Source organism: Pseudonaja textilis, chromosome 2, assembly GCF_049901715.1.
Source record: "Pseudonaja textilis isolate UNSWEBS1 chromosome 2, rPseTex1.2, whole genome shotgun sequence".
Classification (NCBI taxonomy): domain Eukaryota; kingdom Metazoa; phylum Chordata; class Lepidosauria; order Squamata; family Elapidae; genus Pseudonaja; species Pseudonaja textilis.
The window spans coordinates 58,073,815-58,090,018 of record NC_141991.1 but is presented as its reverse complement, the minus strand read 5'-3'; the positions used below and the strand labels follow the sequence as shown (position 1 = coordinate 58,090,018).

Sequence of the window (16,204 nt, the reverse complement as noted above, 5' to 3'; positions counted from 1 at the left end):
GTACTTGATTTTTTTAAATAATAAAAATAGCAATGAAGACTCCCTTCCCCACTGTCCCAAACACAAAGGTTACTTGCCAGTAGCCTTCTTAAGGTTTTGGCACCAAGCCTTAAGAAGGCTGGTAGCAAGTGGCTACCAGCCTTCTTAAGGTGGCTACCAGCCTTCTTCTTAAGTGGTTACCAGCCTACTTAAGATCTTTGGCTCCAGAGATATTCAGCAGGTTCTGACCAGTTCTGGAGCACAGGTAGCAGAAATGTTGAGTAGTTCAAAGAACCAGCAAATACCACCTCTGACTGGAGATTTTACAGTATCCTTCCTCTGCCACCCCCACCAAGCCAGGCCCACAGAACTGGTAGTAAAAAAATTTGAATCCCATCACTGTTTGGTGCACCTATTTTAATCATCAAATTGAATGTAACAGATTCTGTGATGTTGTTTATTGTATTGTAATTTGTTTTATTTATTTATAGGTTTGATGTTGATTGGTTGCATTCATTGCTTCTATTTGCATTTGGCTTTGATAGCAGTTCAGCCAGACTTTGCATGGATGGCACGGATGGCAATGAACGTGTGGGCAGAATGCACGTTAAAAATCTCTTTTGTGTTCATCATTGCTTTGATCGCAAAGAGATGAACATTCTGAATTTCCCTCTCCCTCCCCTCCTCCCTCTCTCTCATACCGATAGTCCTCACTTAACAATGGTAATTGGGAGAGCAACACCATCACTTAAGTAACACAATTATCAGAGATGATATCACTTATGACAGTAGCTGTGGCAGTACCAGTGGCCTTTGTTAGGCAAATACCGCATCCCACATTGCCCTTTGTGATCTCCTGCTGACTCCCTTGATGACTTGGCTTGCTAGAAGCCAGCAGCAGAGGTCGCAAATGGAGAATGTGTGACACTCATTCACTGTCATCACTTCAAGTAGTCATTTAATGAGTGGTCACTCAACAAGGACTAAAAGTTTGTCAAGAAAATTACAGAAACGAATTCAGGCAGTCTCCAGGAGTTAAAGCTGACTCAAAGCCATACATACATGCATACAGGGGTTGGCTGCTGGGGGTTTGCAGGGGTTCAGGAGATCCTCTAGCTAAGATTCTGCAGTTTGTGGGAACCCACAAATCCCTCCGGCCCCACCCCTCCCAGGAGTCCCTACGTGGCCTGTTTTCGATGCAGGGTGCATGAGGAAGCTCAGGGAGGGCAAAAAACAGGCCTCCTGGAAGTTCGGGAAGGTCAGAATCAGGCCTGTTTCCAGTTTCCAGAGAGCCTCAAGTGCCCAGGGAGACCATTTTTACCCTCCCAGAGATTCAAGAAAAGCCTCCAGAGCCCGGGGAGGGCAAAAACACACACACCCCGCCATGATGCAGGAGGCTGAGTAGGCCATGCCCACCATGCCCACACTCACCCAGCAACCGGGAAGAGACCCCATTGCTAAAATTTTTGAAGCCCATTCATGCATACTGTGGAACCTTGAGTGGTGAACACTTCTGTTCATGACCAAATCGGGTGACGACCAGAATTTTTGCTTCTGTTTTGCTTCTGGTCATGAACAGATCTTAGGGTGGCGACCAAGCAAACCCAAAAATCACCATAGCAATTTTCCCTGCCGTGGCGATTTCCCCTTCAGCGCCATTATTTTTTCTTTTTGGGGGGTCCACGCATACGCAGACAGTCATGCTTCTGGTAACAACCAAATCAGGTTGTGAACGTAGTCCTGGCATGGATTATGGTCGCAACCTGAGGTTCCACTGTACATGCATACATGAATAAATACATACATGCACGCATACATATATTCTTACATACATGCAATCATGCCGTGCTGATTATTTTTATTTTTACCTGAAATCTGTTCAGGACTGCCTATCCAAGAGCAACTGATCCTTAATCTCACATAACACAATTTACTACCTGTTCTCATTCTATCCCAGTTGTGAAAAGTAAGTCATGCAGACAACGGGATGAGAATCAAATATGTTCAGTCCAGCTGTATCATAAGTATTAAAAACATGATCTGGAAAGAAAGGATTTCCTTGAAGTATCTTTGAAAAAAAGGATTTCCTTGAGGTGACAGGTTCATCCATGGCAGTGAAAAGCGAAATAGGTGATTTGGTGAATAAGGTTAATTGGGTAAATGCTGCTCAACTGTTTCATTGAAGGCATTTTAATGCATAGTCATTCATAACTGATTTTTTCTTGCCAGAAAATATGTAGGGCAGCAAGACTCCCTTTTCCAAAGTGGGTAAAAGATTTTTCCGTAATGAGGATTTCCAGTTGTAAAATCCAGCAGAATTGGTAGATGCATTAATGCACAACATTAATCAAACTATGTGTCTAATTCCAAAGTGAATGTATGGATTTGTCTGCTTTGTTCACATATATATTTAGCTGCAGTGCCTCAGTGCTCCCCAGCCTGCCATCCAAATGCTGTCTGCCGGGCTAATAATATCTGTGAATGTAACCTCTATTACGAGGGAGATGGAAAGAGCTGCACAGGTATGGTTGCAATTGCAAAGGGTAAATCTAAACATTTGCAAGCAGTGTTCCAGCCTGTTGTTAAAACGTTAGTATAATTTCAGGACATAAGACTACCTCCTTCACAATAACATTGGGTGCTTCTCTGTTGCAATGCTTCAATTTCATTTTCACACAAGCCCTCCAGTATAAGTATGTCTGGTTTTTCATGCAAGCCACATTATTACAACCAGAAACCTATCTTTCAAACAGTCTCTTCCAAGGCCTGTATGGAGTTTCACTGCTGAGAGTTGTCATCATCATCATCATCATCATCATCATCATCATCATATCTTTAGAGTTATTAGAATCCTAGAAAATCTTTGTCTGAGAAAGTCAGTTTACAATGTAAAGAATTAATTGATAATTCCCAAATAGAGAAGAATCATGATTCCAGATTTATAGATACCAAATCACTGTAGAAAACTTTCTGGAATGATTCCTGAAGATATCATCTTGCCTGAATTTTCCAATCCCTTTTTCTTTTCCTCTTTTAAAATTGAATTGGGCATTGATCAGAATTTTCTATTTCTCGATGAGCATCATTTTTCTGAAAATAAAAACTTAGGTGGGGTTGTAGCGGTAACTATTTTTATGCACAAAATCCTGCTTTTTGTCAATTTTATTTATTCCTTTATTCAATTTCTATAGCTGCCCATCCCAGTGAATGAATCTGGGTGGCTTACAATTCAAAAATGTTAGAGATAAAGAAGAATGTCCAAAAAAGTAACTTATTTTACTGTACTACTTAAATCATTTCAGAAGTATTTTAAGATTGTTTCATCTCCCCAAATACCTTCTGAAGTATGGAAAATAGTAGCTAATATAGCAATAAACTCTCAAGAATAGCATTAGAATGTTAACATACCTCCTTGTTGGTGAGATACATTTTTCAATTTACTCAAACTCAGTGATGCTCACTTGCTTTCTTTGAATTAAAATCTTGTTAAAAATAGTAATAGCACTTAGACTTATATACTGCTTTACAGTGCTTTACAGCCCTCTCTTAGCGGTTTACTAAGAGTCGCCATACTGCCCCCAACAATCTGGGTCCTCATTTTACTGACTTCGGGAGAATGGAAGGCTGAGTCAATATTGAGCCTGATGAGATTTGAACTGCCAAATTGCAGGCAGCCAGCAGGCAGCAGAAATAGCCTGCAGTACTGCATTCTAACCACTGCGCCACCATGGCATGTATTTTGCTTATAACTAAAAATATAAAATAATATGACATTTAAATGATTGAGGAACTGGGTTAGAGTTAGGGTTAGGGTGAGGAGAAACCAGAACCTAGAACATTTTAAAGTTTGGGTTTTTTAAAAAAAAAATCCTATTTTGATTGCATATACAAGCTTTATTCTAATGTTCCAAAATTGACTTGAAGTCAACCCAAGCAGTATCAAAATCTGGAATTTTAGAACAATTATAGAATGGAATTGAGGGAATCTGGTCAGCCTGACTTTACTCCGTAAGTAATAGGCAGATTCAAAAGTTATGCATTACTGAATGGTACTTTCTGATGTAGTGATTGACCAGTGTGGAAGCAACAACGGTGGCTGCAGCAACCACGCTAAGTGCACACAGAATGGAACAGATGTCTTCTGCACCTGCTTAGTGGACTATCAAGGTGATGGCTACATCTGCAATCCTATTGACATATGTGCAGATGGAAGGAATGGACACTGTAGCGAGCATGCAATTTGTATTACCACAGGTCCAGTAAGTATCGGACATAACTCTGCATGCTCATATTTGTAACAATCTTTGTGAAATGAAATCATAAAGATTTTTTGAGAAATTGTTTGTAGAAACTTGGGACTTCTTAACAGCCTCATGACAAATGTCTATGTCTAGGTGACCTTCTTTCGAAGAGATTTTTCCCAGTTGGCTGGAAAAGAAGGACAATGGTGCACAGTGGAATATTGATTTTCTTTTCTTGTCCAAGTATCAAATACTCACTTCACATATTAAACACTATTGTTTGTGTAACTTATAGTAGCTCCATAAATTCCTGTCACATAGGAGGTTTCTTTCCTTCTTAGTGTAAAATTTCGCACTCTAGAAAAAACAGAAACTACTGTATTTAACTAGTTGGCAGCCCGATTTTGAAAACAAAAGTAACTTTCAGATCAACAATAGACCTTATTTTTGAGAAAATAGGAATAGCAATAGCACTTAGACTTACATATTGCCTCACACTGCTTTACAGCCCTTTCTATGCAGTTTACAGAGTCAGCATATTGACCCTAACAATCTGGGTCCTCATTTTTACTGACCTCGGAAGGATGGAAGGCTGAGTCAACCTTGAGTTGAGTGAGATTCAAACTCCTGGAGTGAGCAGTGAGTTAGCCTGCGATACTGCATTCTAACCACTGCACCACCAAGGCTGCACCCCAAGGAATAGCAATAGCAGTTAGACTTATATACCCCCCATGGTATTTCACAGCACTCTCTGGGTAGTTTACAAAATCAGCATATGGCCCCCAATAATCTGGATTCTCATTTTATTGACCTTGGGAGGATGGAAGGCAGAGTCAATCTTGAGCCCCATCAGGATCAGATTCCAGGCTTTGGACAGAATCTGCCTACAATACTGCATTCTAACCACTGTGCCACCAGGGCTCAAGGAAGTGACATTTTAGGGAGTGCAAATGCACAGAAACCTCAAAGCCCAGATCCCTAGCTACATAGAATATTTTTCCTTATATTGGAAGTGTAGTGAAAATAATAGCAATAGCACTTACACTTATATACTGCTTTATAGTGCCTTACAGCCCTTTCTAAGCAGTTTACAGAGTCAGCATATTTCCCCCAACAATTTGGGTCCTCATTTTACCCACCTCGGAAGGATGGAAGGCTGAGTTAACCTTGAGCCTGGTGAGATTTGAACTGCCAAATTGTAGGCAGCTGGCTGCAGAAGTAGCTTGCCGTACTGCACTCTAACCATTGCGCCACAGAGGCTCCTATAATGCTACAATCTAGAAAATAAACTGTTTAATAACTGTGGAAAAGGAGATTTAACTGACTTTTACTGTTTCATTTGGCTTGCTGCTGAGTTCTTTTTGTATTCCATGCTCTTTGCTGTCTACCACTGTTTTGATTGTCTGCTCTGGCTGTTAAGAGTGCAGTAATGCTGGGTTCCTTGCCTTGCAGAATACCCGGAGGTGCGAATGCAAGGCGGGTTACGTTGGAAATGGATTACAGTGCTTCAAGGAAGTTATTCCCCCCACAGACCGTTGCTTGGAAGAGAACGGGCAATGCCATGTGGAGGCTATTTGTACTGACCTGCATTTCGAGGGTAGAATTTTTCCCCCTATTCTGTGGTCCCTTGGATGATCTTGTCATTTTTTTCTACTTTCTACTGTATTACTTAGGGGAGGGGGAGTTTCTCACTTTTGGAGAGGAGAGTCTCATCCCTTACACTGGCATAGTTAAAGATGCCCTTTGTGATCTGTAAAGGCACATAATTGGTCAAGTCCAAATCAGATTTTTTTTGGGGGGTCTCTTACTTTAGAATAATCTAAATGTATTAATTTGCTTCTCAATTCCTCCCCATTTTTTTTCTCCTTGTGGCATACTTCTCCTTTCTTTGGAGGAAAAGGAATGAATGGGATGCTGCCGTGCCCATATAGACTAGGGAGACCAATGTCTGATCCAATGTGATTTTTCTTATTCTTTGGATGAAATTTTATTCAATAGTCTTGGATTTAGTCTTAGAATATTCTCATTTCTTTGAACATGCATTTAATTAACTTCCTTTTCTAATATCATTCCTATTTCTGCCATAATCCTTGCTTATCCTTTGTTTAGATATCCATTAAAATCCAGGCATTTAGAATAAAAATATTGAACGTCTCCTCTAACATTTCAAAGTGTCTTTTTCCAAATCTGACCCACATCTCAACAAAGCTTAGTAGACATAATATTCTGTGATTGTTCTCCAGACAAAACAGTTGGTGTGTTCCACCTGCAGTCTCCTTCAGGAAAGTACAATTTTACCTATGAAGAGGCCGAAGCTTCGTGTGCAGCTGAGGGAGCTACCCTGGCCACTCTTCAGCAGCTGTCTGCTGCTCAGCAGGTAACAAGGCAACACAGTGATATCAATTCATTTAGTGTCTCAGGTTTTGGTCTGTGTGATCAGTCACACTAGATGTGCTTTCCTGGTTGAACTTTGTCTTCTTTGTCCGAAGAAGCTTTAAAACTCCCGATGGGTCCCACTGGAGTCTCACTTTTTCATCTACTTCACATTGAAATAACGAATTTAAACTAATTCAAAAAGGAATCCTTCAGGAGATGTCATCCAATTCTTTCTTTAAAGAAAAAAGTGAATGACTCAATGTGAGTGTATTTGTTTTCGTACCATGAGATGCTGGCAGCCATGCAGAGAAAATGAAAAGTTGCTTGTTTCAAGCCAGACAGGGCATAGCCCATTGAGTGCCACATTAAGAAAGCTTCAGCTTATTATTATACAAGGTTTAAGTTTATTATTGTACAAGACAATCTTGTCAAGGTATGAATAGTCAGAAATATTTGTTGAAATATATCTGAGTATTGAAATAGCAATAGCAATAGCACTTAGACTTATATACCGCTTTACAGTGCTTAACAGCCCTCTCTAAGCAGTTTACAGAGTCAGTGTAATATTGCCCCCCAACAATCTGGCTCCTTATTTTACCCACCTTGGAAAGATGGAGTCAACCTTGAGCCTGGTGAGATTTGAAATGCCCAATTGCAGTCAGCCAGCAGTCAGCAGAAGTAGACTGCATTACTGCACTCTAACCCCTGTGCCACTGTGGCTCTTATGTTTCAAATGTTTTCAAATGTTTTGAAAAGCCTGTCTTTCTTCTTTTTCTAGATGGGGTTCCACCTCTGTATAGTAGGTTGGCTTTTTAACCATACAGCCGGTTACCCAACGGTATACCCAAGTCAGAACTGTGGTACTCATCATGTGGGCATTGTAAACTATGGCTATCGTAACAATGTCAGTGAAAAGTGGGATGCCTACTGCTATCAAATTCAAGGTGAGAAAATAAATGAGGCCATAAGTGTCATCTTGTTTATGCCTTTCCCCTGCATAAGAACTCTTACAAAATCTTAGACTTTGTCTCCAGTGCAAATACCACCAAATTTTGTTTCTTTTTCAGATGTACAGTGTAATTGTAAGGATGGGTACATTGGAGATGGCTATTCTTGCACAGGCAGCCTTTTGGATGTGCTGGCTCAACAGGCAAACTTTTCAGTCTTCTATTCAGTAAGTTTTAATAGTACTTTAATCCTGTAGCTTTGTTGCGATGGATATATTTGTGAATGACCAGTGAAACATAAGCAGTAATTATGAAGATGATGGTATCTTTTTAAAAAATTGCTAGTGATAATTATTCCTTCCTTCAAGCCTGGTTCAGATACATCTATATGTCACACACTATTATTCCAAATACATGCTCTGAATTTAGAGAAAATATATTTGGAAACTTTGGAGAAAAATATTTATTCATACCAAAAGTTACCAACATGTAAGTTAATGTTTGCTCAATGTTGACTGCTTTTCAAATCTTTTTGAATTTGAATTCAAAAAGTACTGTAGTCTTCACAGCCTGAATCTGGGTTCAGCTTTGGATTCTTCTTACAACATTCAATATGTTATTTCTAGACTTACATGTTGATTTTAAAATGTATGTTAACTGTAGCTTAAACTTTCTGTGTTGCTTTGCTACACTGGTGGCGCAGTAGTTAGAATGCGGTACTACAGGTTACTTCTGCTGACTGCCGGCTGCCAGCAGTTTGGCAGTTCGATTTTCATCAGGCTTGAGGTTGACTCAGCCTTCCATCCTTCTGAGGTGGGTAAAATGAGGACACAAATTGTTGGGGACTCTGTAAACCACTTAGAGAGGACTGTAAAGCGGCATATAAGTAAAGTGCAATTACTATTGTTATTTCCTCCAATTTGCTTTAGACTGATCTATACCACACTTGTATTTTTTGCTGAAAAAGTTTGAAATATATGATGTTTTTTAAGGGTGAGATAAACATAACTTGTTTTTAATAAAACTAGTTTATGCACTTTTTGAATGCTCTACAACAGTGTCTCATTATTCAGATCAAATACCAGAATTAATGAAACAATATTCAACTATTCCTTAAAGGATCCAGCATCAGTCTTTTATTTCTTTGAAGTGAAAAGATAAGCTACATTGAAAAGCAAGTGGGGGATTTAAATTTTGATCTGTCAAATTGCTGTTATCTACCTACTTTTACCCAGGGACAGGATATTGTTTTGCAAATGCCCCGTAGTTTAGGAGGGGAGGAAAATTCAAATTTTCTATTCCCTGTAGATACTGCTTAGAAATGTTCCCCTTGATACATTTGAATTCAACATAGTAATAATAATATTCCTGGTTAATCATATTTTCCCTCCTCTTTTTCAGATAATTCTGGATTTTGCTAATACCACTCAAGAAGGAGTAGATTTTTTAAATTTCCTCTCTGAGGACCTCGCTTATAAAACTCTTTTTGTACCCTTGAACTCTGGCTTTGGAGATAATACAGTAAGGATCACAAAAATGGACACTGGTGGTGTGGCCTTAATTAGAAGGGAGAATAATTTTGTGCCACCTCAAAAAAAAAACCCAACAAAAACAAATCATCAAGAATAAATTGAGTCAAGCTAATATCGGTGATATCTGTGGCAAACTATATGAGTTACATACAGATAAACTATCTGCCTTTGACTGGACCTTATTTTCTAGTAAAGATATTAGTTGTAGCGTAGCAGGAAATTCAGGTTCTTTTAAAGCAAATGCAGAAGAAGTTAATGAATAAATATATATTCCATTTTCTCATGAAATCCTGGTATTTTAGCTTTATGATAGGATAGCAACTGGAAGAATTCTCACAATTTTCTCCAAATGTTTAACTGCTTTGGTGCTTTGGGAGAGCAAGGGCAGTTAAACTGTAAAAGCGGTGGGGTTTATTATATTATTATAGTAGATTAAACTATCCCAATGTGAACTTTCAATTCAATTGCAATTCATGTTTTAGTAAAAGCAATGAGATTAGATAATCATACAGCACCCATACTTGCATTGTTTAATAACAATGTGAATAATGGCTTCATCAGCAAAGGACACTGCTAAATATTATCAAACATAATCCTGACAGAACTTCAGATTAACTTCTGAACTGTCTGACTTAAAGGAAGCAACCTTAAATTTGGTAATCAACAAAAAGCAGGAAGTGTTTTAAGGGTTTTGTTGACATTTTCTGTTTATTAAATTGATTCCCAATGAGAAAAAGGAGAGAAATTCTCATAATATGCCAGTGCAAGGACAACCTGCATTAGAAGGACTGGAAATGTGTAATTCAGATAATTTATGCTACTTTGTGGGCTTTACTTAAATAAAAAGTAATATGCTTAGCCTCGAGAAGAAAGCAAGATTTGAGCAGTCTTCTATTAGACTATGAATAGAATAGAATAGAATAGAATAGAATAGAATAGAATTCTTTATTGGCCGATTGTGATTGGACACACAAAGAATTTGTCTTGGTGCAAATGCTCTCAGTGTACATAAAAGAAAACATATGTTTTAACTACCAATGAGACATTTGCTCTCACTTTATCTCTGTACTTCGAAAAATGGATGTTCCCTTTTACTATAGGTGTAGAAGTTGCCATTTTCCCTATAAGTTTGTGGGTAAATTTACTAGGCCTATGGTCCTTTCATATATTTTTTTGAAAATTTTATTTGGGTTTTCACAAAAACAAAATACAAATAAAACATCTTTTTTGAAAATAGCATGGTCCCAAATTATCACTTCTTCATACAGACACAAAACTCAATTTCATGCTCATTTTTATATTCTATTCCATATCTTATTACCATTTTATATTTTCTACATAGTTTTTCCCCTCTTCTAATTTTCTCCACTTTGTTTTGATTATCTCAATTCAAATCATTATATTTATACTTTTGTCTGTCCTGTTACAATTTCACATTATCTTTTCTTATTAAACAAATTTTTCCCTGTAGTTACTAATTAGAATATGACACCTTTATATCCTTTAATTTTATCCATTCAAGCTTCAAGCTTATTTAAGCTTCAATGTATAGCTTTAAGATTATAGCATTCAATATAATACATAACTTCCAAATTCAATATAATACATAACTTCTGCTTGGTACATTCTTAAAATAGACACTATATTCTTAAAAAGAAAAAATTACATATATATGTAAATAAAACACATTCCATTCCAATTCAATTCTATCATTAATATGCATTAAAATCTTAACATCTTTAACATTTCTTTTCAATTGAATATCATACTTCCTTGGGAACACTTATAAACTTTCCATAGTTAATTCTTTTTTTCCCCATATTTCTCACTTATATTTTTATAAATCATTACTAATAATTAAAAATGTTCCCTTTTAATTCTCTCAATCATTTTAATTCATTCATTTATTAACAAACATCCCACTGCATTACAATAAATATTTTATCCATCATTATATTTTCTAAAGTTATTTCTATTTGTAATGTAACAAAGCTATCTTATATACCTTTGCAGAATCCCTTTTACAATTAAATTTTCACCCATTATCTCGAAACAAACTTATGGTTACAATCCTTACATCTTTTCCCTGTTTCTCCATTTCTTGTTTCTGTCTTTTACAACTTCTTTTCCTTGCCTTCTTCCCCCTCTTCTTCTCCCTCTCCTTTTTATCCCCTCGTCTCTCTACTTCTAACTCTCTCATCTGTAATTCCCTCTTCTGTTGCTTTCTAATATTATACTTATCTTTCAAATTGTTCTTCTTTTTGGTTGTTTTTTTCTAATCTTAAACTTTTCATTCTCTTTCCCCCCTTTTCTTTTTTTCCCCCACTTAAAATTATTTGATCATTAAAGATGGCTTCTTCTTTGTCCCAATCTTCTTGTTCTGCAAGTGTTTCTTGTTGCTTCTCATAGTTCCAGATCTCAATTTCTAAGAATTGAAACACGAAGCCAAAAGAACTTCTCCCTTCTTGTGCGTCTTTCCATTTTTTAAGTTCCATTTTCAGTTCTTCTAAGAGTGATACCATTTTAAAAACTTTTAAACAACCACCCAGTTAATTTTAGTCATCTAGATGCAAAAACCAAAAATCACCAAGTAATCCAAATAATCCAAGGCTGTTTCTACTTGCTTCTTTTTTCCACTTTCTCTTCCTGGGGTTCTATTATTTTGTTACCAAGTTTCCATTAAAATGTATCTTTGAGGAATCTTGTTAAAATTTCACTGTAAGTTCCTTTTAATTACAGTTCCATTCCTTAGTTCCAGGCAGTCTCCTCCATTTTTCCAGATCCCGCCCTTCTATTCTTTTTTTTTCTCCTTTTCAGCTTTTAAAAACTTTTAAATGTCCAGAAATCTTTATTTATCCCTTTGACTTTTATTTTCAGCTTAGATGCCTATTAATGTCAAAGTGGATTTTTTTTTTCAGTTTCTTGCTTAAGTCTCTTAGCTGTCAGTATAAGGAAGGGAAGAAAAAAAACCTAATCCTTTCCCTTCTTTCTCTTCTTCGCAGCTTCAAAATCTTCTTTGGGAACAATGTTGTTAAGTTTAAATTCCAGGGTACCTTATTTGTTGCTTTTGCTGTTTGACCCGGTCAACCAAAACTTTCTCTTCTTATCTTCCTCCTGCACATTATTTTCCGGTCAGTTCTTCTTTGTGGTGGCCATTTCTGACCACCGCTACAACCGCCTTTGGGAAAGGGAGTAATGGCCAGCTGGGGAGGAGAGATGCGGCTCTCCTCAACCCTGCGGGCAGTCTCCCCCCTCTTCACCACCTCTACGGGGTGGCTTAGCCCCAAAACCAGCTGGCTTAAGGTGCTCCAGTGGTGAGCACGGATCGAAGCCTCATAGAGATGAGGTTTCGATCTGTCGCCGAAGAAGCTCAAACGGGAAGAAGTGGTCCTTTCATTTTTGATGGGCCTACAAGTTTACAATCATATATCAGCAACCAATGCTGACCTTCTGAAGTCATGGGTGCTTCATCACTGGAAGCTTTCAAGAAGAGACTGGACAGCCACCTGTCAGAAATGGTATAGGACCTCCTGCTTGAGCAGGGGGTTGGACTAGATGACCCATAAGATTACTTCCAAGTCTGTTATTCTAATCAATGCAATGAATCGATCCACTGTAACTACAGGGCCCAGCATTTTGTTTTGCCCCTTTGACATCAGTGTGTGCAGGTTAAAAGCACGTACAGTACGATGGAATCATTGTTAAACTATAGAGGGCTGAATAAAGGCTACAGTCATTGAAAACCAAGAAAGTCCAGTTGCCTTTTTCAAAAGCACCTTTGGGGTATTCAAGTAGGTGACATACCAACAATATAGTGAAATACAATATTGTGTATTCCATGCAATTGGCTTTCTTCGCATCAGTAAAATAACTTGTCTGAGCTGTATCTTTTGTTTCTTTTATTAGTCTTTATCACTCAAGGATGTAAAACTTCATGCATCACTGCGTGACGTTATCCTCTCAAGCTTCAATCTCACAGCTGGTACAATAATACCTTCCCAAGCAGGATACAATCTTTCCATTGCAGAGTCATTGAGTCAAACTTTTCTCATTGTAAGTATCAATTTGCTTTACGCAGACTGTTAGCCATGAACTTCTATGTCTTATCTTTTTGGATAAGGTTGAAACAGTAGTGGATATGTGGCATTTCTTAAGCCTTAAACTAGTTGAATTACAGCTCATTTGCAGTGAATGATAAACTAAAGCTCCTTGGTTTACTTTTACTGCACCAGGTTTCTGAACCGATTAACAATACAGTGATTGTTGAATGGGATATTCTGGCTTCCAATGGGATTATTCATGCTATTCAGAGTCCATTGAAGGTTCCTCCGCAGTATAACCAGGTTAGTTACCAGTTTCTTTTCTTGAGAAACAAGAAAATATTTTGCATTCTTTCCCTATTTTATGAATTAAGATCTGAGTAGTATTCTGCAAGTTTATATATTTATTTATATCCCATCTTTATTTTTTATTTTTTTTTACAAACATCCCAAAGAGATGAACATATCCAACACATTTTCCTTCCCCTGTTTTCCCCACAACAACAACCCTGTGAGGTGGGATGCACTGAGAACGAGTGACCGGCCCAAAGTCACCCAGCTGGCTTTCATGGCTAAGGCAGGACTTGAACTCAGTCTCCTGCCTTAACCAGTTGAACCAGAGATGGTATTCAGCAGGTTCTGACCAGTTCTGGAAAACCGGTAGTGGAAATTTTGAGTAGTTCGGAGAACCAGCAAATACCACCTATGACTGGAGATTTACAGTATCCTTCCCCTGCCACAGCCACCAAGCCATGCCCACAAAACCAGTAGTAAAAAAAATTTGAATCCCACCACTGAATAGAACAAACAAAACTAGTTTTAAATGGTAGCTCTCACAGGATTTGAGCATTTTAATCATATTTTTCATTAAACTCCATGCAGTCTTGGGAAACTTCACAAGATTTGGTAATATCCTGCAATTTAAGCATATCTCTAACCATGTCTCTGATGCCCAAAGAGATGGACTCTTTGGGAATCAGAACAAATTGTACTGAGCATTGCAAATATGAGTCCAAATAACTTTTTTTAAAATGCAAAATTAATGCTCTCAGTCTGTATCATTGAACATAAATCATTCAGATACAGAACTTTCCAATTCTTCCTTCCCACTTCAAAATTTGCTCTTCCCCAGGATGGTAGTGATCATAGATTTTCTAAAATATATCTAAAATGGCAGGCAATATGGTGGTACTTTTTTTTTTTCGCAAGTAGAAATAATTTTCTACTTCTAAAGACTAACTAATGGAATACATTTTTTGAGCAAAGGTAATATGATAGAAGAAAGAATTGGTTTTCCTTGAGTTCATAAGACTGTTTAAGACACAACATAATTATGAATGTTGGCAGTGAAAAGTGAAAAGTGAGAGAGGTGGCAGAAATGGAGGCAGTGGAAGAAGAGAATCCATCTCTTTGGGCATCAGAGATGTGATTGGGGGTGAGTTTCTACTGGTTCTGTTCACCTCTGTAGATCCGGTAGCTCTGAAGAGCAGCAGACATAGAACCGGTTCTATGTCTCTGGTGTTTTTGCCCACCCATCCACCCGGGCTCTTACCTGATCTTTATATCCTGATTTTTCAACTTCAGCTGCTGAACAAGGCACAGCTGCAGTTAAAAAAACAGGAAAAGAGGGCTGTTTCAAAGGCTGCATCTCTGCACACAGCATTCTGATGACGATTTACAGGCGCGTGGCTCACAGCGTGCAGGGAACTCGTAAATCCTGAACCGGTAGTTAACCCTGTTGTATCCCACCCCCTGGACATGATTAGAGACACGGTTGAATTGCACAATATTACCAAATCTTGTGAAGTTTCCCAAGATTGCATGGAGTTTGACAAAAAATAGTATTAAAATGGTCAGATCTTGTGAGATCTACCATTTTAAAACAGTTTTGTTATTAAATTTCTGTAAAGTTGATCTTTGTAGAGGATGAAATAGATCTATTTGGTTTTCATTACTGCTGTTCCCATTCAGCTTGCTCTGCTGATTTTATTGCTTTTCTTAAAAGTCCCTACTATTTCATTTCTTGCCCTTTCCCAAGGACAAAGGGGCAGCCTGTCAGTAAACACTGAAACATTCATCAACCCTAGGTCTGTATATTTCCTATAAAAATACAAGGTTCCACTTTAGCAAATGCTGCAGTGCATTTATAATTTAGCATCCTGGAACTGAATTACGTTCTCCAAGCACATGTTTCCTTACAGCATTAGCACACAACTAGACATAATGATCTAATCCTTCAGAAACATTGTTATCAGTCTAATTTAAACAAGATCTAAAAATGAAGTTGCATACAATTTTCTCCAAAGCCAGATGAATCTTTCATGTTGCTTTTTTACTCTAGCCAATGTGAAAAATTAGCAGAGTAAACAAAACAATAAAAACTGAAGATTATACAGACTACTTTAATTTATGTATATCTTTTTAAATACAGTTATACATAAAACCAAAGTGCAAAGTACACAACTATCACAAGAAGCTTAGCTTTTATTTTGCTTTGTCTTTTTAAAAAAATCTTTATGTTAAAGATGTTTGAAAAACGCATTTACATTTCATAAAATCAGCAGAGTCCTCTTTTTAATATCAGGTTGTGCTTTTTGCTATTCTGAACCACATTGAAATTTAATTTGGGGGTCCAAAATGCCATGTAACAGTAATAATTTATAATTAAGATATGACTTGAAAATAGTATTGCTTTTTACAGGTTTCGAGTACTGTAAAACCTTCTGCTGCTATGACAATTGGTATAAGCACCGGTTTTGCTATAGTTCTGCTCTGTGCAACTATTGCTGGATTGTCCTATTTCTGCTTCAAAAGGAGAAACCAACTGATCAACTCTCGCTATTTTAGGGTTGGTAAATCCAAGCCTTAGCTTTGCTTGTAACCGTGTGTGTGTGTTTGTGTGTGTTATCAAAAATGAAATATTATTAGTATATTGAGAGAGAGACAGATTCCATAACCACAGTTTCAAAATTATATATATATAAAGCTAACCAGGGTCAAACCTAGTTAGAACTTGGATGGGGTCATCAAATCTAAGTTGTCCAGGAAAGTTGAGAAACAGGAAAGCAAGAACAAACTGTCTCCATATT

The 16,204-nt window shown here is 37.6% G+C and overlaps 1 protein-coding gene across 2 annotated transcripts in view; it reads left to right on the top strand.

Moving 5' to 3' along the window:
- STAB1 (stabilin 1) overlaps positions 1–16,204 on the top strand; it is a 147,660-nt gene that overhangs the window by 128,337 nt on the left and 3,119 nt on the right. For both annotated transcript variants that reach the window (XM_087923982.1, XM_087923983.1), the window contains exons 58-67: positions 2,394–2,501; positions 4,045–4,238; positions 5,673–5,817; positions 6,464–6,597; positions 7,375–7,540; positions 7,664–7,770; positions 8,945–9,064; positions 12,982–13,128; positions 13,308–13,418; positions 15,817–15,963. In XM_087923982.1, coding sequence (XP_087780108.1) covers positions 2,394–2,501; positions 4,045–4,238; positions 5,673–5,817; positions 6,464–6,597; positions 7,375–7,540; positions 7,664–7,770; positions 8,945–9,064; positions 12,982–13,128; positions 13,308–13,418; positions 15,817–15,963 — 1,379 coding nt within the window. The remainder of the gene's footprint in view (positions 1–2,393; positions 2,502–4,044; positions 4,239–5,672; positions 5,818–6,463; positions 6,598–7,374; positions 7,541–7,663; positions 7,771–8,944; positions 9,065–12,981; positions 13,129–13,307; positions 13,419–15,816; positions 15,964–16,204) is intronic.